At 40.0% G+C, this 18920-nt stretch overlaps 1 protein-coding gene across 1 annotated transcript in view; it reads left to right on the forward strand.

Annotated features, from left to right (window-relative positions):
• LOC109487915 (1-phosphatidylinositol 4,5-bisphosphate phosphodiesterase beta-4-like) overlaps positions 1-17321 on the forward strand; it is a 47135-nt gene extending 29814 nt beyond the window's left edge. The window contains exons 19-34 of the mRNA XM_019792017.1: positions 12-63; positions 1301-1403; positions 2366-2530; positions 3715-3814; positions 4747-4851; positions 5708-5796; positions 9174-9306; positions 10021-10070; positions 10384-10449; positions 11399-11514; positions 11922-11982; positions 12762-12937; positions 14441-14542; positions 15025-15082; positions 15325-15411; positions 15967-17321. Of these exons, the coding sequence (XP_019647576.1) occupies positions 12-63; positions 1301-1403; positions 2366-2530; positions 3715-3814; positions 4747-4851; positions 5708-5796; positions 9174-9306; positions 10021-10070; positions 10384-10449; positions 11399-11514; positions 11922-11982; positions 12762-12937; positions 14441-14542; positions 15025-15082; positions 15325-15411; positions 15967-16035 (1532 nt within the window). The 3' untranslated portion in view covers positions 16036-17321. The remainder of the gene's footprint in view (positions 1-11; positions 64-1300; positions 1404-2365; positions 2531-3714; positions 3815-4746; positions 4852-5707; positions 5797-9173; positions 9307-10020; positions 10071-10383; positions 10450-11398; positions 11515-11921; positions 11983-12761; positions 12938-14440; positions 14543-15024; positions 15083-15324; positions 15412-15966) is intronic.
• Positions 17322-18920: the final 1599 nt, after the last annotated feature.

Genomic DNA, 18920 nt, shown 5'->3' on the forward strand with positions numbered 1-18920 from the left:
TGATTCTGTAGATTTGTCCATGCAGCTGAACCAAGGAAAATTTGAATACAATGGCAAGTGCGGGTAAGTTTTAAACAGCATTTAGATATTTTGTTGTAAAGATACTTAGTCAGTCAGTCAAAGGAAAAGCAGCAAAATGTATGCAGTTAAACTGAATTTAAACGGTACGCAATTTTGCTGTCTTTCCTTTAAAATGTACATTTTATTTAGAATTTATCCTTTATTGTGCCCAGAATATACATTAAAATCATTTGATAAATTTTTTTATTTTTTTATTTACTTCAGAATTCACCTCAAAACAAGGCTCGTGAGAGCCACTTACATGTTTTGGGTTACAGTGATGACTGCGTGGTCAGATATTTGTTCACCCTTGATTTAAACCGTTGGAGGTTGTAATTAGCGGTGAAACATTCACGGGGAAGCTTGTTCCACAGTGAAGTGGTTCTGGGGAAGAAACTGTCAGCATGAAATTTTCTCTTGACTGACTGAAATATACACCTTATTCTATGAATGCAAATCTGACTTTTTTGACTTTACATAACCAAAGCTGCAGGAAAGTCAGTTGTCAGTTGACAGTGATTTAAACCGACTGTGCCAAAAGGTGAAAAATGGAGGATAAAAAGACAGGATGTTCAGCTTAGGTGAAATGGAGACCTGAAATGGAGAATGTGGTGACTTACTGCCTCCTTTTGAGTGATCTGCCCGGAAACACCGGAAAAGTGTTGAAGTCCTGTTGAGGCACTTTGTGTCTGTTGTGTGTCTGATTTGCTTCAAAGAGCACTCTATATCTTGCACGCAATATATTTTACAGGAACTAAGCTAGAGTGGGGGTACATCTTAACACTTAAGGCACTTAAAGCACAATATTTTTCACTGGACCATCATTTTAGTTTGATACCATCCAAAAACTCTCTACACTAACATGACTGTATCATTGGCAGTGTTCTAGCCATCCTCCGTCTTTCCCTAGCCTCTTTTGAGGGAATTTCGCCCCTGATGATGGACAAAAGCTTTTCTCCAATCTGTAATCTTCCACACTCCTTCCCCAAAAATCAAACTGAAACTTAAGAGATGTCATTAAACTAAGCTTAGTCTAACAGCAAAATTTGCCCCTCAAAATGAAGGAAGTAGCATTTCAGAGGGTTGAGATTTTAAATTTTCCCAGGGGAGTATGCCCTCAAGCCCCCCCTATGGCACTCGACGTGATTTTACATCAAACAAAATTGATAAAGAAAAAAACATTCAGGCTGGCTAGAAGACTATTACTGTACTACTGGATGCTGCTTTCTTTCTGCCACAGGTATCTGTTGAAACCAGAGTTCATGAGGAGACCAGACAAGACGTTTGATCCGTTTGCAGAGTCTCCTGTGGATGGTGTTATTGCTGCTACAATTGAAGTCGAGGTAACAGCAGTTCAAACATGACAAAAGACTGCAAGAGCGTAATATACTGGGCTTAGCTGAGCCAGACTGTGGGCCCAATGTGTGAAACCCTTCCACTGTAACTCTCCTATGACTGTGTAGTGCAATCCCTCTAACCTTGAATGGTGTGATAATGGTCTGGATGTGCTACACGGTCACTTTCTTTGAGTGTAAAAAGGACTACTATATTTGTCTAGTACATTTGTTAGAAAGGCGTGTGAAAAGATCTTCTGAACTGTCAACATTAAGACCAACATTAACTGAAATGAATTGCCAGTTCAAGTGTACAGCTAAGTGAGTAAAGGCCAATTTATTCCTTTGGTATGTCTGAAGTGAAATGAAATGGAAGGAATTTGATACAAGTCATATGACATGGCTGTAACCGATGGTTGGTATAGGTTTCAACTGAAGTCGACTTTTGATATGTCCTGGATATTGGAGGTTTCATAGTGTCTCTTCAATTTTTATAATACCGTACATAATATCATATGTAGGGTGCAATTTGGGCTAACCAGGCCTGCGAGTCCCTTTCCCCATAAAACTTGATACAAAACTTCATGTCCTTAGGTCACACCAATTTAATTTCTTGGTTAACGGATTCGTCCGCTTCATGTTTTTCTGATTTGCAAATAAAAATAAAAATTCAGAATCAACTGCAAAATGCTCATATTTTGCCCTGAACAGTTGAAAACAGTCCTTTTCATCCTAGTTGTTGCAGTTATTCCATCTTTCAATGCAACGATATTATTAAAAGTTCAAAAGTCATTGTTTAAATTTTGAACTACATGTACATGTAGTCTCAGACTGGTGTGTTGACTTCATGGCTCCTATCGTACCATTGGGCCATAATAGGATGCCTAGACCATTTTTTTTTGCCCGCCCGTTCCATTATTTTTCTAGAAAAATCCGTTAACCAAGAAATTAAATTGGTGTGGCCTTACTAGGTGATCTCAGGTCAGTTCTTGTCGGACAAGAAGGTTGGTACGTACGTGGAGGTGGAGATGTACGGCCTCCCCACCGACACCATACGCAAGGAGTTCAAGACCAAGACGATCCCGGCCAACGGGCTGAACCCGCAGTACAACGAGGAGCCCTTCGTCTTCAGGAAGGTTTGTTTGTTTGTTTGTTTGTTTATTTATTAATTTATTTTTTTAATTTTATTCATTTTCACGCAAACATTGACATAAACATAAACATAGAGCCTCCCTAAACTCTAATACATAAAGTAAAAGTAATACATGTAACATCCATGTCCATAATATCACCAGGTTTCATAATATCGCCACCTTGAGAAATAGTGTGCTTTAAGATATTTTTACTGTAACATACTTTTGGCATGCACTCCTGCACACCTCAAATGTACATACCTAGGGTATGTTGCAGTAAAAATATCCTTAAGCACACTATTTCTCAAGGTGGCGATATTATGGATTATGGTGATATTATGGACACAGATGTTATCTATAAACAGAAAGTACCCCACTTTATTTATTTATTTGTTCAGCATACAACCACCAGGGTTATCCAACTAGTCATAGACTATTATTAAGGGTCAACCCTGGGAGACAATAAAATTGTTAGGTATACATACAAATACAATTGATAAGATACACTATAAAATTTACAATAATTTAGACACGTGTTGGATCATACAATTACATACAATTTATCAGAACTTCATTATACAGTAATAGAAAAGTTTCCTAGTATGTATATAGTTACCGATTGACAAAGTTTGTTTGTTTATTAAGGAATGTCTATTAGTGTTGACAATACATTTGACAGCACAGTTGGGGCATCATCACTAGAAAGCTTTAAACAACTCCTGCAATTTAATTTGCAAAGATTAAGTGTAACAGGTCGTTCGGTATGGCTAGCTGCCACTGTGTTGATGTATAAAGGGTTAGGTGTAACAGGTTGTTTGGTGTAATGTAGCCAGCTGCTGCTGTGCCGTATGCCTGCGAAGCTGGTGTGTTATGCCAAAGGGCAGTTATACTGGCTATACAGATACATCCAATACTCTTCCTAGAGTCCTCTTGCATAAAATACATAGTTACATTATAACTACTCAATTCACTACTGACTACTTTGAAATCAGTCACATCTACTCACTCACTGTCCGGTTTATCGTCTGTTGTTCCCCGTCTTCCGAGGGTTAGACGTGCTTGCACTGTGGTACTGAGGCTTGATGACAGCCTGCCACTTGCCTCTGTCCTGTGGGGTGATGTCAAGTGGTGAAGGTCCTCCCTTATGAAATAAACGTCACTAATAAAGTATATTATACACATTGAAGGTGGTGCTACCGGACCTCGCCACACTGAGATTTGCTGTGTACGATGAGAACAACAAGCTGATCGGCCAGCGTGTACTTCCGCTCGACGGGCTGCAAGCAGGTGTGTTCACCAATTGTCTTCATTACTTTGCATATCAATCAATAGTCCGTACATATAAACCCGCCTTTCTGACAACTCTCCAGTGTCCCTGACAAACAAGAAGAAATGATGATGATGATGATGAAATGGTTTATTGAGGATAAAAACACTGGCAGCCTTACATAGGCTGAATTGTGGTTCTTTAACAATTCATTCATGTTAGACTCATTGACAACATAATACAAAATTCTTATCACATAGATTAAAACAGGAAAGTACGATCATTCAATATAGAATTCCAGACATATTAAAATCAAATTGGTGACTACATTTTGAAACGTTTTACTCATAAATAAGATATTCTATATAGATGGAGGCCGTACAAATATTTACATGTCATCCTTCAACAGTCGTACACAGAAGGGAAAAGTGCTGTTCTGATACGGGGCAGTTCTGCATTTGTACTGGGTAAAAGAGTTGCTATTTCTAAGAGTTCTGAGGTGAGAAACGTGAGGTGAGGAAGAAAGGCTTACTGAAGTCAGTTACAAATAGGGCTGTGGCCACTGCCAGAGAAAACTAGAAGTTGATAGATTTTTATAACATGATTGTGAACATCTATCAGCTGATTGCCTGTAAACCAGACCATTGAATGCTTCAGATGTGTCTCTCAGCACTGACAAATTCTGAGTAAAGAGATTCTTTTTACACAACCAAGTCTTTTATTCAGCCGACGTTTCAGTGACCGTCTGTCACCTTCCTCAGGGCAATTCTGACTGGTTCATATTGCATCACTGTGATGAACCAGTCAGAATGGCCTTGAGGAAGGTGACAGAAGGTCACCGAAACGTCGGCTGAATAAAAGACTTGGTTGTGTAAAAAGAGTCTCTTTACTCAGTGTCTTACCAACCCGATAAAACTATTAACTGACAAATTCTATTTTGTATGTTCCCCAGGCTACAGGCACGTTGGGCTGCGGACGGAGTCCAACTTCCCCATGTCTCTTCCCTGCCTCTTCTGCAACATCAACCTCATGACTTATGTTCCCGACGGCTTAGGAGGTACTTCATCAGATTTGCTCAAGGGAAATCAGTGAAATTCTTTATTTTAATTAACCTTTGTCCTGCTGGCATTCCTGGCACAATATTTTTCAATAATTTCATGTCTTAATTAGATCATAGACCCCCAAATTTTTTTTGCCCTGCAGTGGCATAGTTACTTCCGCATTCGTTGCGTTTCGCAGCGGTGTGATGCGTTGCATGAGAAATACCCCCAAATCGTACCTATACAGGGTGTTATATAGATGGTACTGTATGTGCCGCGCGACATATGTTGCGCACAGCAGGACAAGGGTTAAGTTCATTGTGGGCATGGTGGCCTAAGGTGCACCTGTTCCACCATGCCCTCCATGTGTATTATTTATGTGGTCAATCGTAATAAATAGATAAAAATAAATGTTTGATAGGGTAGAGAGTGGAACTTGCTGCCACCAAGTGCAAGTGCAGTTGGGGCATCATCGCTAGATAGGTTTAAACCATGCTTAGAGCTCAACATGCAAAGGTTAGGTGTGACAAGTTGCATGCCTGAGAATCTGGTGTGTAATGCCAAAAGGCAGTTGTACACAGAAACAGTTACAACACTGATGAAGCACTTTCAATACCCAAATGCACCTTTGTAGAATGCTGGGAACTACTGTATGTTCAAAGACTGTGCATGCAGTGTAACTTATTGTGACTTATTTTTAGAATACATGTTAGTATAGATGCTGCTGTTGCTCATGTCATACATGACCATCAATCGGCAAATGCACGATTATGGAACTGTGCAGAGACTGTAAGCATAACTGTACTTAAGATTGAAATACATAATATTACTAGATGCTTCTGTAATGCTCATTTCAATGCTCTGTGTCTGCAGAGTTTGTGGATGCGCTGAACAACCCCATGCAGTACCTGTCCCAGCTAGAGAAGAGAGCCATGGCTATGAAGGCAATGGGCATTGACGAGGTACATGGGCGTGATTGTAGAAGAACTTTATTGCACGACAATTGTACAGGGTACATTTTATGGCAAATAGGTAACAATAAGTAGCATAATAGATAGGTATAGAATAAAACTTAACAACTTATATATAGAAAAGAAATAAGTTAGCTTAGGCTTTACAATCAAGCGGAGTTATTTATGGGTACATGTGACAACAAATCAGTATTCTTTCTGATAACAAAACAGTCTTTTATGTATCTACCTATTTTTGCATTGTGTGGGCTGTTGCATTTAAATATATAATGAAATCTATCTTTAGCAACAAGTCTATTGAAATCTGTCGTATTTGAAGTGAGAAATTTGAATAGCTTATCACGTAGGACATCATATCTAGAGCATTCCATGATAAAATGAAATTCATCTTCGATTTTCTGTGGGCAAAATGGGCAAAATCTTTGGTCAGGGGCTACATTGTAATATCTTCCTGTTTCTATATTCAATTTGTGACTGCTGATTCCTAGCTGTGTTATAGCTTATTGTATGTAATGTGTGTCTGTTGCTGCCACCAGTTTAGGAATCGATGAAAAAGCACTCTTGTTACCTCCGGGGAAGGAGATATCCTTCCGCGAGGAGGTTTTACTATGGTTCGAAACATTTCTGTCAGCAGCTGTTTCTCGCGAACGGCTGGACGGATTTGTCTGTGGTTCGGTATACGTATTGCTATTGGGCTGCAGATGATGCAGAACGTTTTTGTTTAATTGCATATGTGTTTATGGGCGTCGAAATAAAAGGTTTTTAAGTGCTCCGGACACCCCCGCCATGCTGAAAATGGTAATTACCATGTTGTTAAGGAATGGGGCGGTTGCAGTTTTGGGTCTTAGCATTCAAAAGGGGTCAAACAGAGGGGTGTCTGGATCCGATAAAAATTTTGGGTGACGGCGCAGCAATGACGGCACGGGATGACGGCAGGGGTAATGGCGCGGGTGACGGTGCAGGCTGTCAGACTGTGAGACACTTTAATCAACAGTCCATACCGAACCAACCGTCAGTAGCCATCAAACACATACAAACATATTACGCACATAACTTTCATACTACACACAAACAAATAACCTAAACCAATAGAACACAAAAAAACCCGGAGGTTTGAAATCTACGATTTCCCTTGTTGCTTTTTAAACTCAGGGTCTGTCCTCTTCGTTCATGTATAATGGGTTGCAGATAATGACTACAGTCAAACCTGTACTAGCGGTCACCTTTGTATAGTGGTCACTCGGCCATAGCGGTCAGTTTTTGCCGGTCCCTTGAATTTTTCCCATTGACGTAAGCATTAAGAATCGTGTCTATAGCGGTCACTGTTCAACGCGGTCAGCGGTCACCCCATTCCGGTCCCGCCGGCATGTCAACACCGCCGATAGCGGTCGCGGCTGGCCGTAACCCGCTAAGCACCACGGCCGTAACACCACACCACCTCGGGCTACGACCGTTATGAGCCTTGTGATAATTTTCCGATCGCTACATTACTAAAATGTGAACTGAAAATTAGACTCCATATGTGTATGAAATGAAGGAAAACTGACTTTTGACACGAAGTTTCTGCGGTCGCGGGTGTCTTTGATATCTGCGTTTTCCCCAACGCCAGTGCCGTGCGTGCCGCATGGAGCTTTCAATGGACTCGGCCGCTCGGCGAAGATTACGGCAAATTATCTTTACAAAAAAACTTAAGAATATCCATATTTGGTTTCTCGATTCCTTGAAATGCGTAGATATGTGCATAGCTTCCGTTTTTCATGGGCATGATTAAAGAAATTTGGCTCGAAAATGCGTTTCGTATTTTTCCAAGATGGCGCATGTGTTAGCTGCAGAGGGAGGTCAATTGGGGTCATTGGAAGACTCCACTGTTATGGAGGTAGATACACCGAGTTTTATTTAACTTCATTTGCGTCAAATGACGTAATTACATTATGAAAACATTTGAAATACATTACTACAATTAATGTTAGACGTAAATTTAACACTGTAGTGGATATTTTAGAAAAGATATAAATCTGAAAGGAGAAAATTTTCTGTTGACTACCACATTGGCATAATGGTAGAGGCAGACAACCCACGCGGGGAGAAACCCAAGCCGTAAACAAAGGAGAGTTTTCGCTAAGTTTTCATGTTCAAAAACGACCAAAAACGGAAAGTAACTGGCAACTGACGAACAATTATTTTGCTGTTAACTAAATAGACAGCATCTTGGTACAAAATAACTTATTTACGTGGTTGGAATTCGCTGTGGCGTATGTCGGTCGCGCGAAGCAAGTGTTCACCAAAGAACAAAAACATGGCGATGTCGTTCTCTTCCACTTTTCGACTAACAACAACAACTACTAGTAACGTGGCGATTGCGGAGAAACGATGGCGAAAGCGGAAAGATGGACGCCAAACTTATTCCAAAAGGTGGAAGTGATTCGACTGGCAGAGAGAGTGAGAAGAAATCGTCGAAAGCTGAGCTTAGATTAAATGATTTTGCAGTCGATAGAAATTTGTTTGGAGTTGAAAGTTTGTTGCTTGATTTGCTTTCTTTTCTTTAGCCACATGTAGTACTAGTGTACACAAGAACAGTAAATGACAACCAGTGATTTTGTATGTTTTAAATTATGTGAATGGTTTCATTGTCCCAGAATAGATTAACTGAATATGTTGAGTGTATGTATCTTTGATGTCAAGTTAATGTTTCCATGCAATATTTCTGTATTTCTTTTTTTTCAAGCAAGTACAAAATAAAGTACAACTAAAGCAAAAGAACAACAAATTATTGAACTAACACATGTACATATAAAAGGGGTTTACCTTTGCAAATGTATGTATTCATATGTTTCAGAATAAAGACATCACTGTTGGTACTCAATTCAAAGCTTGTGTCCCTTTTTTTTTGGGGGGGGGGTCACCTAACCGGCTGTTTCTCTATAGTGGTCACCTGGCCATAGTGGTCAAATTTGGCCAGTCCCTTGAGTGACCACTATAGGCAGGTTTGACTGTATAACCATTTTTGTTGTTCTCTAAAATCACTTTGCTACACTAGAGTTTGCTGTTATCAATGTATGCCGCTTCTGCTATGCTCAGTTCTTAGATACTAGATACCCAGATGCTGTCCGGGGTGCTGATCTAGTTGTGCTTGTTGTCCTAATCGGAAATCACTTGTCTGAAATGCTGATGGATATGCCCCTCAATATTAGATATCAGGATGCTGTCCAGGTCTCTGATCTATTATTAACCTGATTGGAAATCACTTGTCTGAAACACCCAACTGTCTCACAGAAAGACATAGCGGACGCCCCTGCTAGTTATATATTAGATAGTTGCTGTCCAAGGTGCTGACTTAGTTGTGACAGTTGTTTTTTCCTGCCTAACAGAAAGACATAGCGGACGTCCCTGCCAGTTCGGGGAAGAAGGACAAGAAGGCGGCGAACGGCAAGTCTCCAGCCACGCCCTCCTCCAGCCTGGGGGTGGATGGGAAGGACGGCAAGGCCAAGACGCCCACAAAAGGTGTGTTTGTTTGTTTGTTTGTTTGTTTAGAATCTCAATTAGCTAGTGTGAATTTTCACACTATTCTTCCTGGAGTCCGTACTGAACATCAGATAGTAGTATTTGAAACATCGCATACTGGGGCATGCCCTACTATTTTTCGAAAGGTCTGGTGAGTTCTTTAACGTGCGTGGGGTGTGGCTCTACTCAAAGATGGGACCTCCATTTAATGTCCTATCCGAGGGACGTCCCTAACCGAAGTTAGGTACTCATTTCCACCTGAGGGAAGTTGGGAAAGTCGTGTAAAGTTCCTTTCCCAAGGGCACAAGATCGGTGACAAGGCAGGATTCGAACCCGCGACTGCTTGGGTGTGAGCCAAACCGCTACCAACTGTGCCACACGACCCCACTAGGTTGGAGGTCAACATTCTGTACTAAGAATTCTATCAATGAATTCAAATAGCAAATTTAAGTACATATTGGCATGTGACAATCCATGCATTGCACACATGCCACAATATGTAAAAAATGCCTAAATGCTAGAAATTCAACCATCAACTTTGATATTTTCATCCATACTAGATAGTCTTTATAAGGATGGTAAGTCTCAAAGTATGTTCTATGGCAAGCAATAGATGCCATACTTTGTACATTGTACAATAGTACAATACAATTAAGTTTATGGTTAAATCTGATGAAGTTGTTCAAAGTGATTATTTTTTATTTCCCACCACAGAATCAGCATGTCCGGCCCCAGTCTCCATAGAGAGCCTTAAACAGGAGAAGGTTAGACACTGCTTTCAACAACTTTGACTCTTTTCGTTTCTCCATAACCAATGCCTGGAACTATGGGTTTTTTTAATATGTTATAATCATTCTTGGATATCTGTCAGAATGTCATCAACATTGCATGTTTTTGCTTGTTAAAAATTGACTAATGGTGTCTCAGCTTGAGGGTGCAGTTTTACAATCTATTCCTTCCCTTTTAGCTAAATTCAATGATTGCTGTGCTCTTGCAATGGAGTTTATGTACATTGTGCCTGGCTTGCGTTGAATACCATCTGTTTTATATACTAACTTGCTTCGTTCCTGCCCATAGCAATACATAAAACTAATCAAGAAACAAACTAAGGAGATGAATGGTCTAAAGAAGAGACATGACAAGGTAATGAACATGATCGCATGGTTTGCCTGATTCTTTAACTAACGTTAACAGTACCAGTATAAATATGGTTTCTTCAAGTTTCTCTTTAACTTCCATGTGGTCACCTGAAATGTTGAGAGCTCGGTCTTTCATTTTTTCTATGGATCTCTTACAGTAGAATTGTTACAAGTAAAACATTGTAAGGGGTGTGGAATGGGGATCACTATTCAGAATACCTACAAATGGACTGTTTCTGTACAAAGTAGAGTTGATTCATTCCTCAAGCAAACCAACATCTATCACACCACAGTGAGTTGTCCCTCAGTAAGACATGTTTTATTCAGCCTGTCAAAGTAAAAGTTCTAAACAGGAACTATGCAGCTCCAGATGTCTTACTGAGGGACGACTACGGTTTGATAAATGTTGTTTAGGCCACACCAATTTAATTTCTTGGTTAACAGATTCGCCGCTTCATTTTTTGCTGATTTGCAAATAAAAATAAAAATTCAGAATCAACTGAAAAATGCTCATATTTTTCCCTGAACAGTTGAAAACAGTCCTTTTCTTACTACTTGTTACAGTCATTCCATCTTTCAATGCAGTGGTATCATTAAAAGTTCAAAATTCATTGCTTAAATTTTGAACCAGCCTGGTGTGTTGACTTCATGGCTCCTATCGTACCATTTTGGGCCATAATAATAGGATGCCTAGGCCTGTTTTTATTTTAATTTTTTTTCGCCCGCCCTCTCCATTATTTTTCTAGAAAAATCCGTTAACCAAGAAATTAAACTGGTGTGGCCTTAGCTTGAGAAATGCAATGAAGTCAGTTATGAGTCCACGGAGGACTCATTTTCTAGTCTTAGTCTTGGAAGACTAATTCTATAGTTTTAGTTTATACACTGAAACTGCAGGAAGGGTGGTCCATAGAATGCTTGAAGTGTAATGATTGCATTTTGGTTCCCTTCCTTAGGAGAAGGCAGTGATGCAGAAAGCCCAGAGCAGTGTAGTGGACAAGATGGTGGCCGGTCACCAGAAGGAGAAACAGAGTGTGGAGAAAAATCTGGAGAAAGCAAAGAAAAAGAATGGGTACATTTTCCTTTTATTTACAACTTAGCAAGAAGTGGTCGAACCGGTACATATTAGTATACTATAAATGTGGTAAGATACCAGATTTCTATCACTGACACAGAACTTTATCACTCTTACTGCAGAATGATGATTATCAGCATTATAGAACTCATGGTTGTGTACCGAATTTATGTGTGCAATAATGTAGCCTTAGATGTGCCAGACATTGTTGGAAAGTGTTGCCAAAGCCCTTCCAAATTTGCATATTTTTGGAATTTCGTCAAGAATGTGAATCTTTCTCAAGATAACAATAAAGAAGATGAGTTAGTAGTAAGTACTACTACTTGTCCCAAAGACAATTGCAGATCTCACTTTTCTTTCTAAAATGTATCCAGGTATTCAGTGATGTTGTTTCTTTTGTACAGGACCAATGCTGCTGAGCTTGAAAGCAAACTAAAGTCACTGGTGGAGAATCACGATGCAAAGGTAAGCTTAGTCCTCAGTTGTCACCAACTGTTTCATTCATTTTATTATCATCTGTAGGGAATGTTACGACTGGCGTACTTAGTTTTATGCTTTCAGTTTTTGAGTGGCAAGTTTAGCATGTGAGGTTACCACAAGGGCTTGCTATTTGTGCTCTGCTACTGCAAAAGTGTCCACTCAAGTTTCTCAAGAAGGTTCCTCTTTAGAGTAGTTAGAATGCTTTCAACCAGAGTTAGTAGCTCTTATGTTGGAATCCCATTTTTCTTGCAGTTAGCAGCACACAATAGACCATAGACCTGAAGGTGAAATAGCTTGGTCGGCCCTTAATTAGGTCAACAGTAATCAAGGTTGCAAGGTTAAAAGAAACAAAGAAATGCTGTGCATCAGCTATCAATATTTCATGTATATACATGTCTCTTTCATGTATACTTTCAAATTGTTTCTGAAGATTACTGCTTTTGCACTTAAATGTAAGTTATTGCCTCTAAAACATCCCAGACGAGGTGTTCCTTTCACAGTATGTTCTGTAAGATGTGTGACGTACCTTACATATTTCATTCAATATGCGCGGTTTTTGCATAGCTTCTTGGCATCTTCAAAGGAAACCTTTGTTCTTATGGCCAGGATTTTCTTGAGACCATCAGTCCATCTCATCCTGGGTCTGCCAAGGGGTCTTTTTCCAGGAGGTCTCCACTCCAGAATACGTTTCACATCCCTTGTGGCTGCCTTTTTCTCCATGGAAACTAGTAATTAATTGTTACCTTGACTATTTCATTAAACAGGTAAAGGAGATCGTGGCCACGCAGACGAAGGATTTCTCTGAGCTGGTGGCGAAGTGCTCTAAGGAGGAGCACGAGGTGAAGGAGGGGCACTTCAAGCAGCAGTGTGAGGTTCTCAAGCAGCTGATGAAGGTGGCACACGAGCAGCAGACCAAACAGATCACCACCATCCACGAGAAGTAAGTCATCGGAAAATGACTATCTATTTTTCTTAGTGAGGAATGTTCTCTTGTAGTGCACTCTGTAATGCACTCTGTAAGTAGAGCCCACAAAGTTTGAGTGTACGTGCAACTCAGACAGTTGTAGTTGGTAGAATTAAGGAATGATGATAGTGTGAGGTTCTGAAGCAGCTGATGAAGGTGGCAGCAGACCAAGCAGATCACCACCATTCACGAGAAGTAAGTCTGGTGCTGTAACAGACACCCTATGGTGTTGGGTTACATTATGTAGCAAGTGGTAGGACAGAGTTGCAGGGGCTGGTCACCAAATATATGAATGTTTTTGAAGTAAATCTTGGGAAAGTTCATACCTTATTCATATCTCCTTTACTTACCGAACAATGTTCTGAGTGGCACTCTGTAAGTAGAGCCCACAAAGTTTGAGTGCACGTGCAACTCAGACAGTTGTAGTTGGTAGAATTAAGGAATGATGATAGTGTGAGGTTCTCAAGCAGCTGATGAAGGTCGCTCACGACAAGCAGACCAAGCAGATCACCACCACCCACGAGAAGTAAGTCAGGTGCTGTAACAGACACCCTATGGTGTTGGGTTACATTATGTAGCAAGTGGTAGGACAGAGTTGCAGGGTTGGCTGGTCACCAAATATATGAATGTTTTTGAAGTAAATCTGGGGAAAGTTCATACCTTATTCACATCTCCTTTTCTTACCGAGCAATGTTCTGAGTGGCACTCTGTAAGTAGAGCCCACAAAGTTTGAGTGCACGTGCAACTCAGACAGTTGTAGTTGGTAGAACTAAGGAATGATGATAGTGTGAGGTTCTCAAGCAGCTGATGAAGGTGGCAGCAGACCAAGCAGATCACGACCATCCACGAGAAGTAAGTCTGGTGCTGTAACAGACACCCTATGGTGTTGGGTTACATTATGTAGCAAGTGGTAGGACAGAGTTGCAGGGGCTGGTCACCAAATATATGAATGTTTTTGAAGTAAATCTGGGGAAAGTTCATACCTTATTCATATCTCCTTTTCTTACCGAGCAATGTTCTGAGTGGCACTCTGTAAGTAGAGCCCACAAAGTTTGAGTGCACGTGCAAGTTAGACAGTTGTAGTTGGTAGAACTAAGGAATGATGATAGTGTGAGGTTCAGACCAAGCATCCACGACAAGTAAGTCTTGGAATTGACTTCCTTTTTGATACTAGTGTGAGCAATGTCCTTGCTTTCTCAATAATTGCCATTGAATTATATAATATTTTGTAGCTGTATCTGCATAGCCTGTATAACCGCCCTTTGGCATAACACAGCTTAAACATTTTTGCCTGGTACATGTAATATAGAAATGGACCATCTATGGTATTTATATTTGTGAGAACTTGACAGTAGAAGGTTTTTGCTGTGTTTTGGTTACTGCAAAAAATGTAGAAATGAAAAGCTGCAAACATTTCAAGACTTGTAGTAGTCAGGTTGTAGTTGGACTTGAGTGATCGACTGTCTTCTCTCCATGTAGGCAAGGCAAAGATCTGAAGGGACAGCAGGCCAAACAGTCCATGGATGAGAGTAAGGCAATCGCACAGGACAAGAAGATCAAGAACAAGGCTGAGAGAGAGAGGTGGGGATATGTTTGAGTATCTTTAGTTGTTCTTAAGTCAATAAATGATAAGTCAAATATGACATCAGCTTTGACACAAAGAAACAGTTTTGAAAAGAAAGCATTGTTGGTGAGCAACAGGGAGACACAGTTTGTACTTCAAGGTGGCCCATTAGACAATTTAATTGACTAAAAATAGTTTTTATGTTTTATTCTTGCAGGGGGATGGATATGTACCTAGATATTATATACCTGGATGCTGTCCATGGTGCTGATCTTGTTGCGATTGTTGTTGAACTGATTGTCCTGATCGGAAATCACTTGTCAGAAGTGCTGATGCTCTGCCTGCCTTACATAAAGACACAGACGATGGTCCATTTTGTCTCACAGACTTTAGGTTTAACCTTCCCCTGCTGCCTAACCTGGTAACCGATGCAAATTTGGTGTCAGATGGTTACCTTGGCAGGCTGAAGGTTAACCTGCATTTTACTTGATGTCTGCAGGAGGATCCGTGAGCTGAACAGCAACAACATGAAGAAGTTCCTGGAGGAGCGAAAGAGGGTAAGAAGATAGCATCTATAATTATGTTTACCTTTGCAGTTGGGGCATCATCACTAGAAAGCTTTAAACAACTCCTGCAATCAAATGTGTAACAAGTTGTTCGGTGTGATATAGCCAGCTGCCGCCGCGCCGCGTGTGTTACGCCGAAGGGCGGTCATACCAGCTATACTGATACAGATACAGAAATACAATTATTGAGTTATCATATCATGTCATACACTATCTATCGTTTGTACCCACAGCTGGCCATGAAGCAGGCCCGGGAGAAGGAGAACCTGGAGAAGCAGCAGGGAGAGCAGCTGGAGGAGCTGGATAAGGAGATGGACAAGGTGGGGAGGGAGCAAGTCAATTACTCACTGTAATTCACTCTATGTTCACGGTAGCACATATTTCTATAGAAAAATGGAGGTGTTCACAAAACTATACGTTCACAGTAGTGGCGGGTGAAGGAAAAAGAGGGTCGGCGATTGATTTGTTACCCCCTGGTAGCAGTAACGATGTGTTTACGGTACCGTGAAAAAATTAGGAATTACAGTAGCCATTATAGTGAGTGAATGTGTTACAAGACGTAGTGAACGGGAGTGAAATGCAAGATCATGTGTCTTTTGAGAACATAAACTTTGACCTATATATATCACCATGGTAACATGTGCTGTAGCAGATACCCTGTGGTGTAGGGTTACATTACATGTATGTAGCAAGTGGCAGGACCGAGTTGGAGGGGCTGGTGTCACCAAACATATGAATATTTTTTAATAAGAACAAACAGATCAGTAGTTTGTTAGGCTACATGTAGGTACTCGTGAAGGTAAACATCATGCATTTGCTTTGCAAATGTTTACATTTGTAGTTTTTTTTTCTAAAATTGTGTTCTTTTTTCACAGTGGAGGGAATCCCAGGAGAAGGAGAAAGTGGAGGACAAACTGGCCCAGAAGCCGACAGCTGCAGTCTAACCTTCTTCCTATATCCAGCACCCGTAGAATCTTGTACAGTCTATTATAAGACGGAGACCTCCAGCAGAAAAGAGTAATGAACACGTGGGTAAAATCTGACAGTGCGAATACTGCATGCTCAAAAGCAAGTGTACAACAAAAACTACATTCAATGAATTTTTCCTGTCTGTAAATTGGCCTGTTTTGACGTACATTGTCGAGAACGTACATAAGCCGGCCCTCGAGATAACCATCGATCGGAACATAGCTTCTTGATGATATACGTCATAGCAGGCCAATGTACATGTAAGGAAAATTTTTATGTACACAGTTTTTGTACGCTCACATCTGTATCTGTATAGCCGGTATAACTGCCCTTCGGCGTAACAGACCAGCTTACAACGTTTTCCTACCGTCAGTTTTTTACTCACATGTAAATCGGGTCATACAGTTTGGGGAACAGGAGACTGGAAATGTGCCAGTTTCCTTCCACAATCCTGTTTTTCATCTGAATCGGACATAGTGATCGACAAGCCAACTTCTGGGACAAGATTTTTTGTTTTCAGATACTTTTATAGCAGATACAGAAATGAATGAAGATCATGTGTAAAGGTTTTGTGGACCAGAAGATATCCTCCTACTTTATCTTTTATCTCAGTTGAACTGTTGTTGTCTTTTATTTTAATCTTTGCATGCCTGTACAAACCTTTTTAAGTTATATTTTCTTATTGTCTGTGTCGTTTTATTTAACTTCATTCTAGACAAGTCTTATTTTATTTCTGTACCAACTTCTCTCAAATACCTTTTTTTCACCTTTTGGAATGCATTCCTTGTTTAAAATTTGTTTTTATCCTTCAGTTGATATTGTATTATTCAGTTTGCATTTTGCATAAGTGCACTGCTTTTTAAACAAAGTAATACCTGTTGTACTATGAATTGTAAGGCCTTTACTTATAACTAACCAGTTATAGCAGCTATAGACTGGTAGTCTGGCTCTAGAGAACCAGGCACTTGAATGTACTTTCTGATTCAACTTAACTGCAACAAGTGTAAAAGGACACTGAACATGTGGGATACCAGAATTGCCTTTTGTCAGAAAACGTGTGGATGGTGTTTTCATGAATATGTCTGGGTAAGATAATGGAAATGAAATAACATTGCTATGGACTTTGCGGCAATGACATATTAAGTAATTCTGATTCCTTCTCAATAGCCTTATAGTGTTGCATATCTTTGGGAAAGCTTAGGGATTGTAGTTTTTCCTGTTTGACAGTATATTACGCAAACAAAAACTTCCCATTTCCCACCTTATTTGTTGACGTTCCTATTCCTTACTTGAATGCAGGGTGTTCTGAGGAACATTGTAGACAAGACAGAGAGGCAGGATATCCGCAGTATTCATACATGTACGTTTAAGCTGTAGACCGAGGTCTCCCATTGGAAACGATGCAACACCCTGCCTCAGAGTCAGGATGTACTTAAAACCGTTGGAGAATTGATGTTTTAGAGACTATTACAAATCAGGACAACAAAGTGCAATTCCATTGTAGTTGTGTGTAGGTATGTGTGTGTGTGTTTGTAGGTACCCGGTATGTGTGTTTCACTTTGTACATGTGTGTTTGTGTGTATGAGTGCATGTATCTTTTACCTAGACACCTTTAATACCCAATGTGAGGTGAGTCACCCATGTGGTAGCCTCATGACTGTGATGCTTTATTACTGTTAATGCTGTGATATAGCACATCTAATGCCACCAGTACTACTTTCCCCATTCCTTCTGTGTACTCTGACTTGCGCTCGAGAATTTTACTCTCTTTAGAATTTTATGCTGTATACCATTGCTACTAGAAGCAAATGTGCCAATAGCATCATTACCAATAGTTCCTGTATGGTATTGCTAGTAGTGATGAATAGTACGAAGTCAATAACTTCTGATTATACTGACCAATAACTGCTGCTGTGAGTAGGTGCAATAAAATAACTAAGCAGGAATCTTATACCTCAAATTCTGTAGTGGGCAATCAAAACAATCTGTAACCAAGGGTGTGGCAGGTTTTACTGAAGATTATTCTATTATGATATTGATCACGATTTGACCTTAGGGCACGAATTTCATATCCAAAAAAGCTTGTGGAAGTCTGAAAAAAAAATTCACACAAAAGTGTGGATTGAAAGACAATTTTACTTTGGTTTCAAAGGAAGCCTCCCACACCCTTGTTGAAATGATAGGTTGAAATTTTGTCTCACAGTAAGAACCCAATGTAATAGTGTGCAATAATTTATTATGGTCAGTATGGAAATAAATGTTAGGATTCTGAATCGATTGATTGATTGATTAGTTGTGCCAAGTGTCATATAGCAGTGATGTACTCCAAGGCCAAGAATAGAAGTGTGTGTACTTGTATACTGTTTGTATAGTACATGTATTCGTACTAGTCCTGCAGACTTATTTGTATATACTTGTACATGAGACTTCGAACCACTTCTGTTAGAATTACAATGTTAGTGTCATCAATGCGAGACGTACTGACAAGAAAATTAGGAATGGTGTGTTCCTGTTTTTGTCCAAGATTTAGGCAAGCCATGATGTACTTAGCTGCAAAGACATCGAAAGAAATTTGCAGGCACAACTTATCGTTGTAGTAGTTTCTTAGTAGTGAATGATTGTGTAATACTATGTTAAATGAAATAGGACTTAGGTCTGTAACTGCAATGTTAAAGTGGAAAAGGAGTGCAGGGATAAACAACTAAGAATTTAAACCTGTAGAAAACTAGTAACTTTATCTGAAGCACTAAGTTTGCATGTGAATACAGAGCACCCAGAGTAGCAGTTAGTGTCATTTTATTTCTCTGAACGTCATGCAGGTAGCTACGAACCATCCCTGTATTTAGCCATGCGGACTGGA

This window comes from Branchiostoma belcheri, unplaced genomic scaffold (assembly GCF_001625305.1).
Source record: "Branchiostoma belcheri isolate BF01 breed outbred unplaced genomic scaffold, Haploidv18h27 scaffold90, whole genome shotgun sequence".
In the NCBI taxonomy this organism is placed as follows: domain Eukaryota; kingdom Metazoa; phylum Chordata; class Leptocardii; order Amphioxiformes; family Branchiostomatidae; genus Branchiostoma; species Branchiostoma belcheri.